A 24459-nucleotide genomic window follows, 5' to 3' on the forward strand; every position below is an offset into this window, starting at 1 on the left:
GCGAAACTACCTTTTAATAAAATTCTTCCGTTATCATATTATAGTTCTAGATTTTTTTGGGCATAGTAAATGGATATGAACGTCATTGTAGTAAGATTGGTATATTTTTATATAATCAATGACATTTGACACATTTGGTTAGTTTGATTAGTTGCCAAAAACACCACCGGAGCGCGACCATCTATTTTGATCAATGCATGAGCATTTGACACATTTGGTTTAGATGCAAAAACACCACCGTATCGCTACTATCTAATTAGCCCAATACATGAATTAGGCAGAAAAATTGCTGCCGAATTCACGCACTTTGCAGATATTTTGTCCAATTCATGAATAAGACAACGGGCTTGCATTTTTCATGGTTTGGGCAAAATTTGCCTATTTCATGTAATAGTAAATTTCGCACATTCGGCGTAACATATGCATATAAAACATGCACTAAACTTCTATTGTTTGCATATATATTACAAATACCGGTATTCAATAGGAAATACCGGAATACCGGTATTAGTATTTTCATTTGGTATTGCAATCCCTATAAATATAAGTACACACAATATATTGTGTTTTATTTAATCAATATATTTCCACCAATAATTTACACATTTAACAGTTACAACAGTTAACACATTATTTTATGCAGAACAATAATTTACAGGACACTTTAAATCTTTACTATGCTTTTATCGAAAAAGCTTGTTATACATTTTTATTAACACACAAAATTTTAAAATTGTCAAAGAATATTCCTGTAAATTATGCATTAGAGCAGGGGGTGGCAAACTGCGGCCCGCGGGCCGCATCTGGCCTGCCGGGTATTTTTTTGCGGCCCGCCATCATTAATTGTACTTCTGATTACGAATAACTTTTTTATATATTTTTTAAAAAATATTGACAATAGATTAAAATTTGAAGAATTTGTTGTTTCGTTAATGTATTATCTCAGTATGTCTTCCTTGCGTCTCGTCTCACACTATGTAACCACTATTTTCTATGTTGAACATCGTGACACATTTAAATACTTTTAACTCTGCGTTGCAAGGAAAAAAAATATATGCCCACGATATGGTGAAGAGTTTGAATGGATTTCAATTAAAACTCAAGTTGTTCCTTCGACAAATATCGAATGAGAACGTGGACCACTTTCCAACTTTGAAGTTGCTGAATATACCAGAATATAAATTTGAAGAATATGGTAAAATTATTAAAGCTCTGAATGACGATTTTTTACAAAGATTTGGTGACTTCCGAAAAATTGAGACAAGTTTAGCAACAGTACGCGATCCATTTTCAATAGATATTGATAGTGTACTGACAGAGCTACAACTTGAGATTATTGGTCTGCAGTGTGACACTGATTTAAGAGAATTGCATCGTCGTGAAGATAGGTATATTCAAATTTTACAGATTATGCAAGAAAAATGTTCGTTGTTTTTGGATCAAGCTATATATGTGAACAAACATTTTCGTTCATGAACCTCAATAAAAATTCTTTACGATCAAATATCTCCGATGCCCATTTACAACCAGTTTTGAAAATATCAACCACAAAATTAACACCTGAATTTGAAAAAATGTACAACACTTTCATTCTTCTCATTAATTTTTTTGTAATGTTTATTTTTCGTGATAATAAATAGTGTATATCTAAAAATGGTATTTTACTTGCGGCCCGCCGCTCATTTTGAATTCTTGAATTTGGCCCTCCATCCAAAAAGTTTGCCCGCCCCTGCATTAGAGTATGGATCAGGGAACTCAGAAATAATGGGAACTGAAATACCTAACGGCTAAGGCGATAGCAGGTAACCGACTCGAGTAAGGAAGAATCCTGGTTAAACTTACACACGTGTCAAGAATACGTTGTACGTCGAATACTGAAAACTGCTCTCGGTTTATGCATTTATGCTCATTTAATGTTGGTGTATTACACACACTATTGCACGTACATAATGCGTGCTTTATTTTCGTAGGACACTCACACATTCAAAAACTCTGCATCAACATGTGGCGTATTGAATATAGCCTATCGGTATTCTATTTATTATCTGTTTTGTAGTACGGATATTTGACACACTTTCTTCTGATTCTATCTTTAAAAAATAATTATTATTTACCTCACTGTTTTCTGACACTGTTGTCTTATGACAATAATATTTACTTTTACAGGTGAAAAATTACATGTATAAAATTAATACTATCAACTGAAGGTAGTTTAAATTAAAAATTTAATGGTTTTAGCACTTTTTTATTTTAAGTGTATTTTTCGAACGAAGTTTTATATTTCGGCATCTTCAGATACACTCAATAATGCGAAGCCCAGATCCCAATAAACGATTCAAATGAAAAAGTAGAAAATTTAATGGTGTTAAAATAAACTTTTTTTTTGTCAATTCTACAATTACGACTTATTTATGTTGACAGCTGCTGTTCTCCATCTTCAGAACAAGATTAATATGAATATTTTTTAACATTAAAACTGAATGCTTGCAGTCCTCAAGTCATGACAGGATGGGTGAGTATATATTCTTTCTTTCACTCGACAATGGCGTAGTTTAATTTACTTTACACAATCATTTATTTTCATTATTAATTCTACGAACTTTAAACATTTTTGGGTATATTTAAGAAATGGATATCAAATATGTTAATATTTATATTGTTTTGCTTATCTCTGATGTAATCCCAATAATAACAGTATTAACCGTAGTGTAGTAAGTAAAACAATCACGGAAACACATAAGCTTTGTGAAAATCGCGTAATTGGACTACAAGAACCGCCTTTATGCTCTGCATTATTAATAATTGACTTGATCAATTCTTTATATTAAATATATATCAATAGACTTTTATGTTTTTAAGGTTGTACTAAATTATGTATAAAATTTATAATTTTGATTCAACACTAATTACACACTTCAACATATAATAGAAAAATAAACTATTAAAATTATGTTTTTTTTCTGCATAAACTGGTTTCACATTTATTCAAAATTTGATCGTGTTATTAACTGACAATTATTGTCTTAGAATGCCAAAAAAGAATAAAAATGCAAGGTCTAATTGTAAAAAACACTTTAATGATAAAATTGTTATGCTTAAAATAATCCAGATTATGGAAAAAAATTCTATCCCATGGCATGATATTTTAAAAGCAATATATTATAATATTAAATTTAATTTTAATAAATAAAAACAAGTTTTCAAAATACTAACAAATCAGAGAGTTAAAAGTTTCTACCTTTTCTCATCAGGTATAGGTAAAACAGTCTACAGAGACATTGTTGTACTCTAAAATTGCTTCGCATCTGTATTGATATTATTTGTGTGTATGCATTGAGGCCTGTAATAAAACCCTACTTAGAACCGCCTGCAATTATTACCTTATCACATGTATTATGATATGAGAATAAGTTAAACCAAGATACATTTAAATTATCAAAAAAACTTTATAAACCCACTGTAAAAATATCATCGCATGGATAAGGACTTTTTAGACCATAACGAGATACGAGAAGAGTGGAGGAACCTAGGAGAGACCTTAATCCAGCAGTGGATCGACCCTAGCTGATAATGATGATCATTCAATACAACCAAGTAAACAGCAACCAATATTGTGTCATAATAAATATATATGTTTATAAACAAATTTCTGGAGACTAACATTCTACACTGTTCATTTATATTCATAAAACTTTATTTATATTGGAGTGAATATTTATTTTTCTTTGTAAAGATTGTGTATCAAGATACTGAGACTTGAGGCTATATTTATGTAAGTATTATTTATGAGTCAAATTATACATCAATAAATAAATAAATTTTGTGAATGTGTTGGTAAATAATTGTAAAACTATATTAAAATTAGATTTTTATTAATTCAGCATGGGCACTTCTGAATCGATTATAACCGCTGTATGGCAAAGATGAGTTTTGGTCCAATACATTAATTAAATTTAAATTATCGTGTGCTATATGAGACACAGACGAATCGCGTACGTTTTCATCAACATAATCCACTGTAATATTAATAGACTCAGGTAATGGCTTATTTCGTTTTGTTAGGTCAAAGAACTATAACTTCTAACATGTTGTAGTATAGAGGTGACCATATATTTATAATTCTATTAACGCTTTTCAGATGCATATTTTGGCAAATATTTGTTCAATAAATCAATTTTCTATTAATTCCTCTAGTTTCATTGTGGTATACAATACGCCGATGACGTTGTCCTATTCGACAACTCAATCGAGGGCATTCAAGAGACAATCGACAGGTTGCATAACAACTCCTCTCGCGTTGGTTTGAAAATCAACGCGAAGAAAACCAATATCTTGTGTAATAGCACCTGTTTTGATCCAGATTTCCCTCTGATTAGCGACGGACAAAACATCGAGAGCGTCGACAGCTTCAAGTACCTGGGGGTACACATTACGGGAGATGGCATTTTGCAGAAAGAGCTCGCTATCCGAATGGGAATGGCTGGAGCAACATTCAACTCGATGCGGAATGTCTGGGACTCACGATTGTACTCGGTCAAAACCAAATGCCGCCTATTCGACGCTTGCATTCTGACGGTGCTGCTTTACGGTAGCGAATCATGGCACCTTACGAAGGCTCAGAGCAACCGTATACTGAGCTTCGAAAACAGATGTTTGCGACGAATACTGGGTGTGCGGTGGTATGACTTTAGGAGCAACGAGGAGATAAGAGAACGCACCAAGCAGCCTCTCATCACGCTGAAAGTGAAGAGGCGACGTTGGACCTGGCTCGGCCACGTGCTGCGGATGCCAGAAGAGAACTTCAACCTGGCTTGCCTGTTCTTCAAGCCGACCGGATTCCGGTGTCCTGGAAGGCCGCTAAATACAATCTACAGAGTGTATATGGCGGAGCTACGGGATGCTGGTTTGACCTGGAACGAAGCAAGAAGACTGGCGAGCGACAGGGATTCTTGGAGGCGCCGCGTGGTGTCCATATGCTCCAGTTAAGGGGCGGATATGGCAAAAGAAGAAGAACAAGAAGAAACATATTTTTTAGGAAGTTGTAATAAATAACATGTGCCTATGTATTCTGTGACTACATGATGGCTGCGTGGGTCCCAAATTCGAATTCTAGGTCTGACAATACACATATTGTTTTTCAATTTGAGTCAGAGTATGGACCTAATATGGTGAGCAAGTGGCTGACATCCATTTCTCGTAAAAATAAAATCTTTTAAAACGAACTTCCACTCTGTGGAGGCCCATATGATCTTATTAGGATCGAACATGGTCGGAAAAATATTTATATATACATGATTCTAATGTTCAATACAATTCACGTTAATTACAACGTTTTTCTTAGGTCGTATTCTTATTTGTCTGGTGGTTGTTTGTCCGGTACAAATCTTGCAATCGATTTTTAACTAACTTCCCGACTAGTTAGACATTTGAAACTTTTAGAATATATCAGAACATGATGCCAATGCATTTTTTAAATACTTTTAGCCATCTTTAAGTAGAATTGAATTCATTTTTAGTTAATTCTGTTTTGTATGAAAAGTTATTTCGATACCACTATTGGTTGCTAGGGGGTCCTAGCGACTAAATTATTAAATAATATATACGTGCGTTACTATGGAAAACAATATGAAATGACATTTTTTTCATTATTGAGTTTTTCTATCTAGTGCAAATTTTGTTGATCGTTTAAGCTAGTCAAGTCAAGTTTATATGATTCAACAGAAAATTTAAAAACGTTGTATATAAAAAATTCTTTTTATCTTGTTATTATTTTTAAATATAATTTTATCATCAGAACAGTGTAGCAATACCTTGAGAAGGCATTAAGTATACAGTTAATTATTGTGTTTTTTTAATTTCAAATATTCAGGCAAATAATCTAATTTACCTGCATTTATATAATAATAAACAATTTATATTATAAATAATGTTGCTAATGCCATAATTATTCAAGGATTATTATCGATGATCTCAATTTGGCAAATTAAACAAAAAAAACTAGATATAATAATGGAAAATTATTTTTAAAGTCTGACTTCAAATTGGTTTGTTTTTTCAGTCAAGGACTGTGGTTTGATAATAAATTAATTTGCAAATGACGCACATCGTAATGACTACAAACTATAATTATTATTTTTTAATAACTGTAATAATGAATAGCTACTTTTTTTTCATATTTTACAGTGTTGTTGACTTGAGCGTAAATCTATTACATTAAATCTTTGTATCAGAGCCAGTATTTCGTATGTAGGATTTTGCAAAAAATAGTAAAGACTGGGACACATCTATCAGGTTCAATTCATCTCTTAACTAAGTGCATACATTCATAATAGAAACTAGAAATTCCTAAAACCACAAAGTCGAAAACAAGCAAATAAAACTCACTCATCTTTTACGATGACGTATTTACGGTGTCTATCACTATTTCTATACCTCAGTTGAGGCATGGTCTAAAAAGATCGCGGCTAGGCGATGCGCGGATTGAGGGCCGCGGGTGTAAATGACGCATGCCGAACGAAATATAATTTGTCATATAAATCCAACATGCGTCCATTTAATGTTCTGTTTATTGTTCTATTAGTAACAATAATAATATATTCATTGATATGTTTTCTTTTTCAAGTAAATGGGTAACGTTTTTAGTCATCTTTACACGATTTAAGAATTAATACCCCCGTCGCCATCATGAAACAGATTGACGTATTTACACCTCGATGTTCGCTCTCCGATTGCCAGCGAGTTCAAAATTTCGTCGCGCCTATAGTTGAAAATTATTTGCTGTTTCATTAAAGTATCGTCTTCAGACAATATTTACCAACTCCAAAAAAACATCATTTCGAGATATCGCAATTTGAAAGTTATGGGATGAAAGAAAAATCAGATTTAAATGATTTTAAGGTTTAATTTACATTACATAATTTTCTCTTGTCTTAAGGTGTAAAAGTCACCATGGTAGTTAGTAAAAAGTTACTTAAATCCGAATTATTTGTTTTTCATTGAATGACTTTCCAAAAAAACTTAACAAGCATAAGTCGTTATAGGCAGATAGACAATATTGCCAATATAAAAATATTTATTTATATATAACAATATAGACATATATATAGACAATATTGCCAGTATAAAAATATTTATTTATATAACTTTGTTATAAATATAGTAGCAAAAGTTACTGAACTATGTATGGTCACCTCTACTGTCTTTTGGAAACTTCTAATACTCGTTTGAAACTGGAAAAAATAACTAAACAGGAATAATTACTTTAGCTTGTCATAATAAAATCGCTTTGGTCCAGATTATTAACAAGCAAAAGTCACCAAACTACATTTTAGCCACCTTGCCTCCTTCAAAACTTTGTATTAATTAGCATAAAAAAGTAAAAGTAACCTAAATAAATTTAGATTTTAAAGAACATAATTTTACGCTAAGAGTGACATACTCAACTCAAAACTACCTTTTTTAGGGTTGGTGAGTTTTGCTTGAACGGTGACTATTTTATATTATATAATATTATTATGTTAATTATGTTACTCAACTTCTGCATATTTGGAAGCATATTCTATGGATTTAATAAACAAAACTGACTAACTCTTTGCATACAAACTTTTAACTTTTTTATTTTCTTGGCCGTATATAATAATATAGATTTTGTGAATATTTGTATTTTTCAAGCTTTCTAAGTCAGTAAGAGACATTTTGCAACATCGCAAGAGAATAATTTAAAATTTGATTTTTTTTCGTCTATAGTATGACATACATAAAATATATGAACATACATAATTAATTTTGAAAACACCTAGACCTGCTCGCAACATGTCATCTATATGGAAGCAGCTGATGTAGTGTGGTGCAAGACTTGCTTTGTGTTAGTATCTTCTGCAATATTTGCATACCGTGTGCCATTGTTTGCCAGAAGCATCGTCTTTCAATTAGGAACTAACGACTAGGGATTGCAATACCGGTATTTCAAAACCGGTATTCCAGTATTTTTCAATACCGAAATACCGGTTTTAAAAACACAAAATACCGGAATTTTCGGAATTAAGAAAGCACACTCGTTTACGTTTTTGAAAATGAATAAATATAAGTTATGTGCTGCTAAAATGCAAATATATTGAGTGAATCCAACAGGGGTGAAAAAATAATAAAACAAATTTTATTAAACATATTTAAGTATATAAGTAATTGTCGCGATGAATTGTCATAATATTATTTCGAAATAGAGAACATCTGTGACAAAAATGTTCAATTATTTTATAATTATTGATAACTGTACAAGCGTTGAATTTAAGAAGCTTTTCCTGCAGCCGGGCTTACTTGCACTTGATGAACTTTTGAGGGCTTTAGTTAAAATTAACAATATATTCAAATTATTTGTAAAAAAATCACTAGTTTTACAATTATGACAATATATATATATTAAATGTCAACATAATAAATGTAGGTACCTATGTAGGTTTTGGCTATAAAATAATATTTTAAAAAGATTTTAATAGTGATTGATAAGCACCTACTTCTGTTTTTTTAATGGTTAATAAATACCGTTATTAATACCGGTATTGATATTTTCATGAGGTATTGCAATCCCTACTAACGACCGCAACACAATATTCGTTTTTATTTCCTGTCATAGTATAAAAATAACGTATTTTAAAATCGGGAAAACCGGCGAGACAAAAATCCTACACATTAATACCTCGAATGATTTAACATAGCATATAATATTAATTAAAGGTTTTAAATTTTTTTTTAAAAATGAGCGAATTCAATAGATAAAATTTTACTAAATGAATATGAACGCACACATATTTTGGATATTTATAAGTAATTCAATCTCATTCATAATAATAATAAAAAAATATTGAATATTATAACATATTTTCAATTCAAATTTAATACGTTCCTACGTATTACCGATAAAAATATAGCTTATATTATGACTTTCACATGACAACGGTAATAATCTATTATTACTCTATTATATGCTTAGATAATAGAAAAATATAGATAGAGCTATTGCAAGTGTTTGTCCCTCAAAACATGACGAACTTTTTCACGCACTTGCCTCGCCCCCTTCACGCTTCCTCCGCGACCCTTTCCTGGGCTATTCTAAAATATGTGTGAATGTGTGCGTATCGTAGTGTTGCCAGATATCAACTATTTTTACCTATGCTATAATTTTACAAGCGATGTTTTTATAAATTATATTATGGCAACACTGGCGTGTTGGCTATGCACTTGGTAAAACATTACTCACTAAAATCGGCTCATGCGGAGGGCTTGATTATATGTTTTATAAACACATTTCCATAAAATCTCTCAAGAAAATATTATATTTAGATATATCAATAATATTATATAAACAAATAACGATATTAACATTGACATTCAAACGCTATTTGTTTTTTTAAGTTATACTTACTCAATAAATAAATAAAGTAGGTACTTATGTAATCTGTGTTTGATTATTAAAAAACCTATTTTTTTTAAATATTGACTTATTAGTCGGAAAAACCTCTATTATGCAATCTATATGTATTGTTTATAATTATTATGAAACATTTTAAAAAATAAATATATATTGTAAAATAATATCTTGATTTCTATAAAAAAAAAACAATATAAAAAGGTTGTACATATTACTATTTTGATTAATATAGTGCAACTGACGTTTAAATTCTTACAACATATTTAACCAAAGCGTCAGCTGAATGAGAGTTTTTTGAAACAACTTACTGAAATTATTTATTATATTTATGAATAAATGGATGCTTCATATTTTAGAAGGATTATTGATGAAAAAAATGGTGCATACACTTGTCCATATAAATAATAAATAACTGAAGTAGGCTGTTTATAAAAAACTCTTCTGCAAAATATTTCAAATGTGAGTTAGAACAGTTCTGCATTCAGCTGACGAAAAGTATTCAGTAATAATTTTGACGGTTCCCAGCAGTTGCTGCCACCCGGGTGTCAACCAAAAATTAGGAAATATAAAAGAAATATTTATATTACAACTTAATTTTTGCACATTTTATATATTAATTAAATAATATTTTTAATTATAACGTGTAACGATTTGAAGTAATAAAAACTAGATCCATAAAACTTACCTATGAGCAACGTTCCCTCTAAGGTGTGCGCATGTGCGCGCGCACACTTACCAAAATGTGTCCGCACACATGTTTTCATCCCCCGCACAGTCCTTACACCAAAATATTGAAAAAGAAAGTTTCCTTTGCCAGATTTTAGTTTTGCTCGAATGCACGAAACCATCACATGCACAATTCTTCGACTCATTTCTCGGAAGGCGAAGGTCAAGTGCGACTAACGCGAGTACGCAAGTAAAATTTGACGTCGAGCGGGATCACTATATCCGTCCCGTTATATCGTGTGCCAAAGTATACGAAAAGAAGATAGGTACGTATTTTAGTGTTTATCAATGACCACCTACATAGGGGCACGTGCCGGGTCACCTACACATCTTTGACATGTTTCAACTTGCAAGAAAAATTGTCAGTGCAGTCTCATAATAGTCCTTATTGAGAAAACATCACAGTTCTTACAAATTAATAAATACATTAAAAATATAAGTTTCAATGAAAAATTGTATGTGTGTGTTTGTGAGGGGGAGGCGTAAATTTACCGCACCGGGTGACACCAACCCTGGTTACGCCACTGCTCAGATGCGTTGATAATCCGCAGACACAGTAGAAAAATTAGAGGGAACGTTGCCTATGAGACAATTTTTGTCTTTAAATGGTATGCCTTTTTATTACTAGTTAACTCAATTGCGCTGTCATAGAAAAAATGGTATATTTGCAGAAATACTGTATTACTTATTATGTTACGATACTAACCCATAACATTGATACTTTGAAAGAACGCTTTTCGGTGTTTCTGCATACAATTGTACCAGGCACCAATAACGAGGGCTGTGCGGCTTATCAACGCACTCCCTAGAGATGTAGACATTAGCGATGTATTTTGTTTTTCAAATTCTATTTAATTGTTCAATATGTATTTTATATTATAAAATTAATTTATATTATATCTTTTGCTATGAAATTATTTTTTGCTTTGTTTTTTTTCTAGTAAGTTGTTGTGTACATATTGTGAACGTCTTGAATTAATAATTTGTTATCTGCTCAATATAAGTAAAAAGATAATTAATCATATATTTTAAACCATCAAACTTAGAATATGGAAAATATTTTGCTTTATCTCTTGTCATTCCATTGTAATTATCACCCTACATTATATTATTGAATCATAACATTCGGCTTAAGCAAATAAGTAAAATTATTTAAAACGTGTTTTTTCAGACTTTCTCCGACCTCTGATTCCTGCCGCAGGGGTGTTTCTCACCTCAACACCCACGCTTGACGCGTCCCTGCAGTTCCCTAATGCTCTTTAAATTGTCTGTGCTCATATAAACACTTTCTGTAAAATGTGACAATCCCCGATTACTCACTCTCTTGAATCTCGTCGGTCTCTTCTGCTGTTGAAACACTTTTGCCTGTTATCGCGAGGGATGGTTTCCAATCCCGGTGTCCTAATGAATTTGAATTTCCATGCGCCTGTCAATTACCTACGTGGTCGCAGTCATGATTTATTCTGGATTGGAACCGTTTCCTCGCGTCAAGCTTATCAGGCACCATTAGCGAGGGGTGCAAGACTAGTAAATGCGCTCCCTAAAGACATAGACATTTTCAATGATGTACCTACTTTGCATTTTATTTTTGAAACTGTATTTTTCTGTATAAAATTGTATATTTTCCGTTCTCAAAAATTATATTTTTCTGTATTAAATTATACTTAAGTATGTTTTGATTATATATTTTTTTTTGTTATTATTATTGTTATTATTATTGTTATTATATATATATTTCTTTTTCTATATTCTCTTCTCTCTTGTGAGGGTACCTAATGTTTGACTTATAATGTAAATCTCATGTTGTGTACGTCTTGAATTTAGATTTGTTATGTCCACAATGTTTTGTATTCTTAAATAAATAAATAAATAAATAATATATTTCTAAATCTCTTACAATGAAGTAAAGTACATTAATGATTACTTAATTTGAAAGGAGAAAATATTTGTAAAAAAAATATACGTAAAATGGTTTTAATCACTAAAAACTAACAATAAATAGTAGGTATTTATAATCTGTTCCCTTTTTTATTCACTTTCGCTATCGTAATAAATCGTGATGTTAAAGAAAGTTTTTTTGTCTTACAACTTACAATCGACCGTAACCAGCTACGGCCAACCGTTTCGAAGATAGCCCGAAACAGCTGTCACATAAACAATTTAGATATTATCATATAATTACCAAAAATAAACTTAAAAAAAAACATTATAATGGAGTTCTACCCGGTTACATGTAAATTGTTCGTAAAACATTTCACCGTAGAACAGTTTGCCGTGAGTTTTCGATTGGAAAGAGATGATGGTATCCTATAAGGTTTCTAACTTTAGTAGATTCAATATGGACATTAATTCAATTTTCATAGCTGATTTTGGCAAAATTTAAGAATGAAAACCTAACCTTACCTAAAAAATGATCCAGTATATCGGCTATTTTCAAAATTTGTTTGCTGCTGGCTTCCTGTTAAGTGTAAACCGACAAGAACCGTGTTTTAAATAGACATGAATTTTATGTTAGTATTATACGACCCAAAGAGGTTGTACATTCGTTAATATACAGCCATATACTTCCGACACAACATTTCACAGTGAATTGTGATACGGCGAACTGCATACGTACAAGTTTCCGGACATGGTTCTACCCAGCGCTCGAAATAGGAAAGTTTATAATCCGGAGCGCTCAATAATTTCCCTAAAATACAGAAGCTAGCAGATCATACCTACCTACCTATCTGTGGCGAAAGGTGGAGGTAGGCTTTTAAAATCCGATATAAATAGTGCACACTAATCTATGGCAGTCAAACGTATTTGTTTTGATTTAACTTAGACTATAATGTGTTGATAATGTTTGTTGTTTTTTTTTTTCTTAATTATACATACTGTTAGATATATGTTAGAGATAGCATTTAGAGAGGCTTAATGAATTCAATAATATTAAAAACTAACCTTAAACATCTATAATTATACGTATTCTTAATTCAGCGAAAATAAATAAGTATGACTGAAAAAGTGTACACTGTTGTACTTTGTTGGATTTCCCATTGCATATTATCTAAACTATTATGGTTTGGTTTAATTAAAATTTAAAAAGTAACCAATACCATCAGCAAATTGTATTAGTTCAATGGAAACAAATACGTATGACTGACAAAGTTTAGTGTGCAATATTTATGGCTGATCTTAACAGCCTACCTCCACCCATCGCTACTGAATCATATAAAGCTTAGTACTTAACAAAAAACTAAATTTATTTTATTTTATTTAATATGATGTCATTCCATCATGAATAATACTTATTGACAATTAAAAGTAATTAAATGGCCAATGAATATGTATAATAATATGGCACAATTGATTTAAACCAGGGGTTCACAAAGTGTGTTCCGTGTGACTTTTTGATGTGTCCCGCGAGACGTATGTTAAATCTGTATTATTTTTTTATTCTTCATATCGAACATTAAAAATTATAATTAAAATTAAATATTCTTTGGCAAGAATAAATGGTCAGACACTTTGATATTTGTGTATGCTTCCAGTATTAATTTTTCGATCACAAAAATACTCCAGGATCATTTAATGTGTGTTAGATGAATTTTCTAATCGCTTCTTGGATTTTAAGAAACATCAAATAAATTTTAATATTTTTTAAGATCCCTTTTCATGTAACCCGGAAGCTGTTTGCATAAATATGCAGTTTGAATTAATAGATTTGCAAGAGAACGTAGAAGTAAAAATCATCTTATCGAAGGACTTTCACTATTGAGGTATATCCAAATATAGTTAAACATGCTCATCAGATCGCTTCTTTATTTGTAAAAATACATTTTCTACAATGAGCATTAATAAATCAAACTTTAGATCAAAATTAACAGACAGCCATATCGCATCTGTTTTGCGTATCCACACCACAAATGTTGAGCCTAGATTACAGGATTTAGTTGCAAACAAACAACAAAATTACATAAAACGCATGGTGAAAAAATTTATTATTGTTTAGTTAAAAATATAAGTTTACACAATGAAATATTTTTTTTTTTTTTTTTTGTCTTATGTTTAAATAAAATATTTACAAAAGAAAGGGCACCCGCCAAATATTATTGATTTCAATTTTTTTTCTTTGATGAAAAAATTTGTGAACCCCTGATTTAAATAGACAGATTTAATCAGACATATTTTTCTTTAAATGTCAGCTATGGATGATAATTATGTTTTGCAAATTTATTTATTATTTTATGAGTAATTGAATGTTATCCAAGATTTTTTTCAATATCAAACCTGTCATGTTTATCAATCATTAAAAAAATAAAAACTGACGCCTGTAAAACATGTAGATTGTAGATTATTTATAATTAACTCACACTAACAATAACCGATTGCATACCTATTGAATATAAATATTATGGGATAATTAATATATAACAATCAAGAATACACTAGTTTTAATTACAATTTGAATGCACATCACGGAGGTTTTTAAGCAATGACATTAATATGGACGAAGCATCTAGAAAATAAAATGACACTCACTTTGTGTCGGGTCTGCCGGATGGCGAAATTCATATTTTAATATCGGTATCCTACGCTCAAATGAACATTCTGCTTGCAAGCGGTCTGGCGACACCGCTGGGTCTGCCCATACAAAATTTCTAACTGTCAGGTTTCGACTCCACCGTTATTATTGTGTTACAAAATGCCAATGTGCCTAGTATAAAATTGTAAAAAAATCTCATAAACACTCCAAGAAAGATGGGATATCACTTTGCATGTGTTAGTATTATTTATTATTTATAAAATACCATTTTAAGATATTGATGAATGTTTATTCAATGCAATTGAATGACAGGAACCATTGGACAGTCAGCCGCCTGTGATTCGCTGGGCTCACTTGCGTTTAATCTCCGAGAAGTCGTAAGTAACCGAGAATCTGTTTCTAACGCAATGAGTCATGACGCTAATACGCCATTACAATAAAGGTTATATTACTATAAATTTTCGAAGCTTGTATCGCATAATGGAAACGGATACGTCAATGGTCACGTGACATCTACCTATACATCTGTGAATGACTTTCATGCACAATTTCTCGTGCGCGCCGGGTATGAAGTGAGTCGTCCATTTTTAATATGTCATTGTTTTTAAGCCAACCGTAATGACCATTTTGTAAAAAAGAAAAATGAGTTACTTTAAATTAGATATATATTAGTAGATAATTAGATATAATATAATAGTGTACATTAATCTTTGATAGTCATACATTATTTGTATTTATTGAAATAAGACTAAAATTCACAGATGGTATTGGTTAGTTTTTATAAATCAATTTAACCCTGCTTAAACTAAACCATAATAGTTTTGTTGTCTATATTTTTTTTTGGGTAATCCGACAAAATTGTGCACACTTTTTCATTCATAATACGTTATCGTTGAATTATATACAATAAACTGTTGGTTATTTTTTAAAGTCATTAAGCCCTGCCTAAACTAAAATATTCTATCTATAAAATATCAGAAATTATGTATGATTAAATGACATAATTTTAGATATTGTATAGATAGACGAGTATTTTTTGAGTACTACATAATATTATTATGGTTTGGTTTTCACATCACTTAATTGAATTTGAAAAACTAACCAACACCATCTGTATTTTTTTGATTTACTTTAATAAAAACAAATACGTTTGACTAACAAAGTTTAATGTGATCTTTTATAGCGAATTTTAACAACCTACCTCCGCCCTTCGGTTCTGATACCTATACTATAAGTCTCATCAGTAAGATTTATTAAGTAGCAAAATTATTTATTTTGTGATAAGGCATTAATATTAATGACAAATATAATAATTTTATATAAAACCAATAAAACTAATATTTCATTCTGCTCTCCCGTAAAGTAGTACCTATATTGAATTTTACGTCATATTGGCTCACACATTTATATTCGATCTATTTGAATTGGGCAATAATCAGAATACAATAATTATATTATATTAAAATTATTTAAAGTATTTTTTTAAATTTTGAAATACAACTTTCTATTTATTTTAATACTCAACGATAGAACAAGCCTGTTTCTTAACCTAATTACAAATTAAATAATAATGGTTATACAAACGATAATAATTTTGAATTTTTTTGTCAATCTTTGTGGTAAGCCCTTCACCACACCACATTTGCTTCCATACGGAGCAGTACCGGGAAAATAGTAATATATTTTTTTTTCACATGGGCCTCCACAGAGTAGAGATCTGTATTAACAGATTTTGTTTTTTACAAGGAATGGATGTCAGCCATTTCCTCAACCTATTAGGTCCATACCCTGACTCACACAAATTGAAAAACAATATGTGTACTTGCCAGACCCAGGATTCGAACCTCGGACCCACGGCGTTATAGTCCAACGCTTAAGCCGCGCGGCCACCGTGGGCGTGAATTTAATAATAGTATAGCATTAAAAGGGGGGCAGTTCCAATGTTTTTTTCACCTATAATATAACAAAAAAATGCTATCGTTTGATGTCTATCAGAGACAATTCCGTCGAAAGACAAGCGTGTTTTTGCGAAATATAAATCTGCCGTTTGATGCAAATAAGGGAGCAGATTCAGACCTGCCCCCTTATTGCAACGAACATTATACATTGTTAGTTATTTGAGTGTTGATTAAAAGTTGAAATGAAATACAACTTTATTGAAAAATTACTGTGTTTTATTATCCATAACATTATAGTAATATTTAAACATTTTTGTGCAAAACGGAGGCAAATCCAAATTCTAATTCTAAAACTTATTTTTTTTTTTTTTTCGACCATGTCCGATCCTGATAGGATCATATGGGCCTCCACAGAGTGGAGGTTTGTATTGACAGATTTTGTTTTTTACGAGAAATGGATGTCAGCCACTTGCTCAACCTATTAGGTCCATACCCTGACACACACAAATTGAAAAACAATTTTTGTACTTGCCAGACCCAGGATTCGAACCTGGGACCCACGGCTTTGTAGTCCAACGCTTATGCCGCGCGGCCACCGTTATTTATTTACCTTAAAAACTATATTATAACGGGTGAACATATTGCACCTCATTTAATTGTATATTTTTAAGCATTAGTATAAAATGTATAATATATAATATTAATTTACTATTTTTTTAAGTTGGATCTACCCCCCTTATCATGCAAGGTCCTCAATGGTTTGTATATCAATATAAATCAGGGATATATACATATAGAAATAAATCTTTTCTGTGATATAAAGACAACTTACAATTTTGTATCCTATAAGCTATTTAAAAACATTTGTATCAAACAGTTAAATAATATATTGATCATACATAATTTTGAATACACTTCTGAGAAAATATATAATAACCAATAGAAAAAATCCCAGTAAGAATAATTGAACATGCATCTCTCGGCTTTCGCGCCCATGCACATAAACCACTATGCTATAGGCGTCATACTTAATTGCAACAAATTTTAACTAATGGCTCTTAATATTCTCTCAAGCGTTTTCCAAATTGAGTTACTATTGGCGATCGGCTTTTTTATTTTAAATCAAAGTAGGTATTACTTTAATTACTAACCGACGTAACGGATCACTCCAAGATTTTTTGTTGTAACTTACTTGAACTCTCTAATAATTTTTAAGCAACTATTTTTTAAGAGCCAGTAGTTAAAAATTTTCGCAATTAGGTATGACGCCTGTAGCATAGTGGTATATGTACATGGGCGCGAAACCCGAGAAATCCAGGTTCGATGCCTGCTGGGTGTCTTACTTTTTCCAAAAAAGATTTTTTCAATTGGTTATAATATATTTTCTCAAAAGTGTTTTCAAAATTATGTATCCTCAATAATTAGAATGTTACATTCTTAAATCTTTTGAATTATTCGTAGAATAAAAAAAATAGTTAATTAAATTTAAGTTATTCATATCAATTAATAAAACAGATTTCATCCGATTGTATCCGATTACTGATCTTTAAAAAAATGTGGATAATTTTTTTAATATTTAACTAAAAATAATAATATTATTTTTCTTTACAATTTGCAACATTATTTTTTTGTAGAGATAGCCAAATTCGTGATTGTTTTCATATAAAAGATACATTCATAATAATAATTATGTGTTTTGAAATTGTTATCTGATTTTTTTTTAATGCAACTAGTTGGCAATGAAATTATGTATGTCAAATTATCGTACATGAAACACGATAATATTATTTGTATTGAACAAACACTGTCTAACCAAAATTTTATAAACGTTCTTTTTTTTATAAATATTAACTCAATGGTTAAGAATAGGGAATCCAATCCCGAGCCAAAATTCTGATCCCGGGATTTCGGGATTACAATTTGACAATCCCGGGATCCCGGGACTGGTCCCGGGATTGGGATTTTTTTCCATTGTTAATATAAAATTTTTATATTTACAAATAACATTGATAAAATCGGTCAAAAATAAATCTAGTACAATTTATACTATTTAAGACATTTATTGTTAATATTGTATACGTTAAATCTTGGAAATACACAAGTTTAATGGAGTAAATAATATTGTAATATAAATAATAATGTGAATTTAATATGAAATTGCTATTTCTGATAGTAAAGACATAATGAATAGATCAGCGAGATTTAAAATATTAAAGCAAATAATCATGGCGTACTTATGGCCTTTCCGCTTCATAAATCTAATTAGTCAGCCAAATATGAAACTGCCGTAAAACGTATGATATCATGGTGGAATTACTTTGTTAAAAGTGCGAAGCATTGTTTTTTTTACCAATCTTTCTCATTTTTAATAACCTATGTGAAAAAATAAAATAAATCGGCAACCTACTCATCAAACTTCATTCAAACTCAGTTTATTTCTAATGTAGCTATTTTGTATTAAAAGTATTTTTTCTGTTATATTTTCCATAAAAATTGATAAAAAAATCAATCCCGAAATCCCGGGATTATGTTTATCAATCCCGGGATTCATAGGTATCGAAAATAGCTCGGGATCCCGGGATCCCGGGATTCGGGATCCCGGGATTGGATTCCCTAGTTAAGAAGTAAACTAAGGATTTAACTAGCAAAAAATTGTTTTTTTTTAATTTAAAGACAAATAATTATCATGGTAACCTCAAATGTGATTATTTTGTCGGTTTTTTTATTTATATTTTCTGTTCATTACAACATAATAATATAATTCTCAATGTTTTATTTATACAATTAATACAAATTTTAATTAATTGTAGTAACCTCATTACATTAGGGCTATTATTATTTCTCGATGATGACGAGCTCACAAACTGTTATTGAGTTAAATGAAGTTAATAGCATTTACAAAATAATATAATATCATGTTTTTTTTCCCTGTTAAAATTTAACTATGTCACATCGACGATTTTGAAAGCTCAACGACAATAATATAATATACGTATATTGTGTTATTTTCTCAATTTCTTTCTATTGACTTTTATGGAATATTTTATATATATATATTGTTACTTATATTGTTTTTGGAATGAAAAATATTTTTATACTTACGGATGTCGTTTAAACAACTAGCTCCATACACCATGGTGACCACCAAAAACGTTAAAGATTTTATTATATTCATTTTTATTTAATAAGTAGGTTTATTACACTTTAATAGAAAATGTGCACGTATTGCAAATTCAACTGCAATTTAAACGTGCAATAATAATTTATAATACAATGTTCCAAATTCAAATTTTCCGTACGATTAGCAATTTGAAATCACGTTAAACGGAAAAGTTCTAAATTTGAATTGACGGATTGTATTTTGCCGCGCGCACGTTCTATGCCCACGACTAACGAACACTGACTACTGAATTTGATGGTCGGAGTGACCAATATAAATTTACATTACCAAAACAAAAAGAAAAATTACAAACGATAAATAATAATTATATTAAACAAAAACGTCTCGGACAAATTTCAAGTTGACGTGAGTATGTCTTCGCGTCTATTTACTCTACTATGCAATTATACAAGTGCTTAGCGTACACACTTAAAATAACAATTTGTTTGAAGATAATGACAAAAAACAGTAATGAGAAAACTACAGATTTTCAAGTCAATAACAAAATATGAATAGTGCAGACACTATAAATAACTTAAGTAAGGAAATAGGATTGGTAATATTATATTATTAGGTACAGTAATTTGTTCTCCGTTCACAGAAATACGCCATATCAGTGGCGAAGGGTGGAGGCAGGCTGTTAAGATTCGACATAAATAGTGCACACTAAACTTTGTCAGTCAAACGTATTTGTTTTATTTTAAATAAGACTACAATATGTTGATTGATGGAGTGTGCTGATGACACTGTTAAAACATAGCACTTTTTGACAGTTTAAACGGTTAACTTATTGTTACAATTATAATACCTAAATATATAAATATGATAATCTACCACCGATAGCCGTCTTGTGTATTACAGAATTGACCCATAGGTACTCTTTTGCCAAATCTGTAAGCATTAATCTCACTTTGGACAAAATAAAATATGACTTGATACAGGTTGGCTCTAATATACTCATACCTACATATTATTATTAATTGGGGATTAAAAGGGATTTCGGCCTTCGGGATTCCGGCCATTCGGGATTTCGGCCATTCGGGATTTCGGCCATTCGGGATTTCAGCATTCGGGATTTCGGCCTTCGGGATTCCGGCCTTCGGGATTCCGGCCTTCGGGATTTCGACCCAAACCCAATATTATTATATTAATTATTCTTATTTCATTTTAATACATCTGTTTTAAAACTACATTAGTTATGAAAAAAATGTATTTTAATTCATAGACAATATGTGGTTTTTAGAAAAGATTTTCTCATTTTATCAATTGACTGAGGAATTGGCGTTAATCAAAATTCAAAAACATCAATAATAATTGATTACGTTTGGTTTTCAACCCCTCCTCTTTCACCAATTTATTTATGTGTTACATTGACTTTTAAACACGATATTGTAGCTGGATCTATTGTCTACTGTCTACGATCTAAAATCGGTGTGTATACTTATGTACGCGCGTTAGAAGTTATACTTATTTGCCGTACAAAACCAAAAAAAATACTTGTGATAAACTAGATTCTTTGACTAGCTCTTAATTATCTTGTTAAATTACACACTCAAGAAAAAGGACCGCTTATTGGAACGCCGTTGGTTTATTTCTATACACTTTAATTTATATTACTAAATTATGTAATTATTTATCGTTTTTTTTTTTAAGTAACAACTGCCACTATGACGTTTAATAGTTTGTTTACGTAAGGAATTGCAAATGGCCGACAATAATAAATTCGCTGCCTAGGCAACGGAACAATTCTAAACTACAACAGTATACTGTATAATCGTCACAATTGCGATATCATACTGTGCCGTAAAGGTAGTGCGTTCGGTTGATGATCGAACAATCGGAGGTTCGAATCCAACCGAGTGCGTTTTTTTTCGTGTGAAAAAATAAATTATGTGTTACATGTCACACGCCAAAAATACACTCTGGTTTGATTTTCCAAACGCGCCAAAAGAAGTATAACTTCAAAAAAATATATGGGTAACTAATATTCAACTTGATATTAATCAAGGTTACAAACAGCTGACCTTTTGGTTAAAATTAAAACGGTAAATTTAATCTTCGGTTACCCTGAACTATTGAGCATGATCCAGTTTCGTGTCCCCACTAGACAAATATACATAATATGTACAATTATTATTGTCACTCTTTTTACATAGATTTTTATAAAATCAATTCGTAATTCGATACCAAGGATTTAACCTGATTCAAATAGTTATATTGCAGTGAGCAGTGTAGTAAATAATATTTTTTTTGTTTTATACCTACCCAATTTGTCGTTCATAATTTTATTAATTTTATTTAATATATTTATATGCAATCAAGAACAATAATAATAACAAAGAATAATTACAAGATAAAAAGAACTTTTTATACGCAACGTTTTTAAATTTTCTGTTGAATTATTATGATCAATATGGTCAAACTTGTACTTCATATGAAGTGAGTAAAAAACAAACAAACAAACAAATACAGACTACTGAAATGTCATTTTGACATTTCATTTTGATTTCCATAGTAACGCACGTATATATTATTAATTTAGTTGCTAGGACCACCCTAATAAATAATAGTCTTTTACTTTTTACGTATTTTTCTGAAATAACTTTCCATACAAAACAGAATTAACTGAAAATGAATGCAATTCTGCTTAAAGATGGCTTAAAATATTAAATATTGAATGCATTGGCATCGTGTTCTGATATATTCTAAAAGTTTTAAGTGTCTAACTAGTTGGGAAGTTAGTTAAAAATCGATTGCAAGATTTGTACTGGACAAACAACCACCGGACAAAGAAGAAGACGAGCTAATAGAAACGTCGTAAAAATCAATGTAGCATTGGCACTTCAAATTATACTTAACAGTCGCGAAGACTCCATACTAGGCGATTATTTAAAGCCTACCTTCTTAAGAAAATATTTTTTAAATGCATATTGACGCAGGTATTTATATACTCACTTGATTATTATATAGGTATATTTTAATTTACCAACTACGTCTGTCGTATATGTAGAAATAAATTATAAATTATAATATATTATATTATACAGATTACAAAACAATCTGGATACTGACAATCATAATAAATATGATCGTAAGGCCAGGCGCATTCGATCACCATTGCGACAGGTCGAGATATCTCGTAAGTAAGCACCCTTAGTTACAACTGCAGGTCAGCTCTTCATCGCTTTACCAAAAGTATGGAGTGTCTGGGTATGTGGAACGTACTTATAAAAAGTGTAGGGGAGTCCTACGTAGAAGCGACAAGAAAGGAAAAGAAACCCTGGAGTTCCATTACAGACTATTTAGGGAACTCTAGTGTGGGACATCACGCTGTCATTAACCTTAGCGATATGTATGGGGGCCAGCTTCAAGATGTGGGGGCCATATCCATGACGCAAATCAACTAGCTACGTCATGAGTTATATCTACATTTTTTGAGGTGTTTATTGAACAATTAATAAATCGACGAGTTTCAATAATTCTTTTTAATTATATGAGTCAATAAGACATATCTATATAATATATGGTATATAATTTATATTGTTATTACTTGCCTATTAGTGTTTTAATCTGCTAAATAAAATAAAAATCAACGGATGTATCCACTAGACCTCCAATCTTCCGGTGTAATGCCTTTCAAATTTCAAAAACAAAAAATGCTCCTAATTTAGAATAATAATACGACTTCAAGGATTACTAATTCATAATTCATTTATTTCTTTCGAATACTCTTGAAACACAGTTATATTTAAATAACATTGTAATAAATTTCGTGATAGAAATCTAACATTCTTAAATCGCGAATAATAAACAATATTAAACAATAATAAAAAAAATCTCTAATCTAGTTTGATAAATTATTTGTTGAAAATCTTCTGCAACGAGCATACAGACAAGCATAAGTTCAAGGACGCCATTAAAACCTCTGAATCCTAGCATTATTTATGTTATGTTCTAATAAATATGTTTTACATTTTTTTTTCAAAAATATGTAAGTAATTTTATTATAAAAATAATAGTACTTGGGCTTAGTTTTTTTTCCACCGCCCTTCACTTCTATAAACCCCATTATGCGGGCATATACCGGGAAGTAACAAACGTTAAGTGCCTTTCAAAATTGTATTGTTCCAATGGTGTTTCATGATTCATGTTTCATTCATCTCCTAGTGGGGCTATTCTAATATATCACCACTCTAAAATCAATAAAAAATGTGACAAATATGATATGTCCTATTCAAGGAAGGTATTCAGTGGCTAAAGCGTCGGCTTATAATGACGTGGGCCCCAGGTTCGAATTCTGAGTCTGGAAAATACATATTGTTTTTCAATTTGTGTTTGGAGTCAGAGTATGGACTTAATAGGCTTAGCAAGTGGCTATCATCCAATTTCCGTAAAAAAAAAAACAATAATCTGTTAATACAAAACCCTCCATTTTGTGGAAGCCCATATGATCTTACTAGGATCGGACATTGTCAGGCAGTTAATTATTCTGGGAATTTAATTGTCAGGCATAATATTTTCCAACACAACCACGCATGTCAAGACGTGTCATTGAGTAGCACAGTTAACACGTCTAACTTGATTCAATTGAATACATTTGGAAACAAGTAAGACCGTGTGTTAATAATTATTGTAGACAAGAATTGCTCCAAGTGATATCCGTGTTATTTTTTAGCAATAAAATATTACCGTGATAACTGCTTAGAATAATCCTGCAGAA

General features: G+C 30.9%; 1 protein-coding gene across 1 annotated transcript in view; it reads right to left on the reverse strand.

Moving 5' to 3' along the window:
• The window catches only part of LOC147069234 (protein takeout-like), a 43378-nt gene extending 23391 nt beyond the window's left edge, over positions 1–19987 (reverse strand). Inside the window, exon 1 of the mRNA XM_085951174.1 lies at positions 19682–19987. Coding sequence (XP_085807300.1) covers positions 19682–19754 — 73 coding nt within the window. The 5' untranslated portion in view covers positions 19755–19987. The remainder of the gene's footprint in view (positions 1–19681) is intronic.
• Between the last annotated feature and the right edge of the window lie 4472 nt (positions 19988–24459).

Source organism: Rhyacophila brunnea, unplaced genomic scaffold, assembly GCF_057557595.1.
Source record: "Rhyacophila brunnea isolate RB1 unplaced genomic scaffold, BYU_Rbru_1.0 scaffold_24, whole genome shotgun sequence".
In the NCBI taxonomy this organism is placed as follows: Eukaryota; Metazoa; Arthropoda; class Insecta; order Trichoptera; family Rhyacophilidae; genus Rhyacophila; species Rhyacophila brunnea.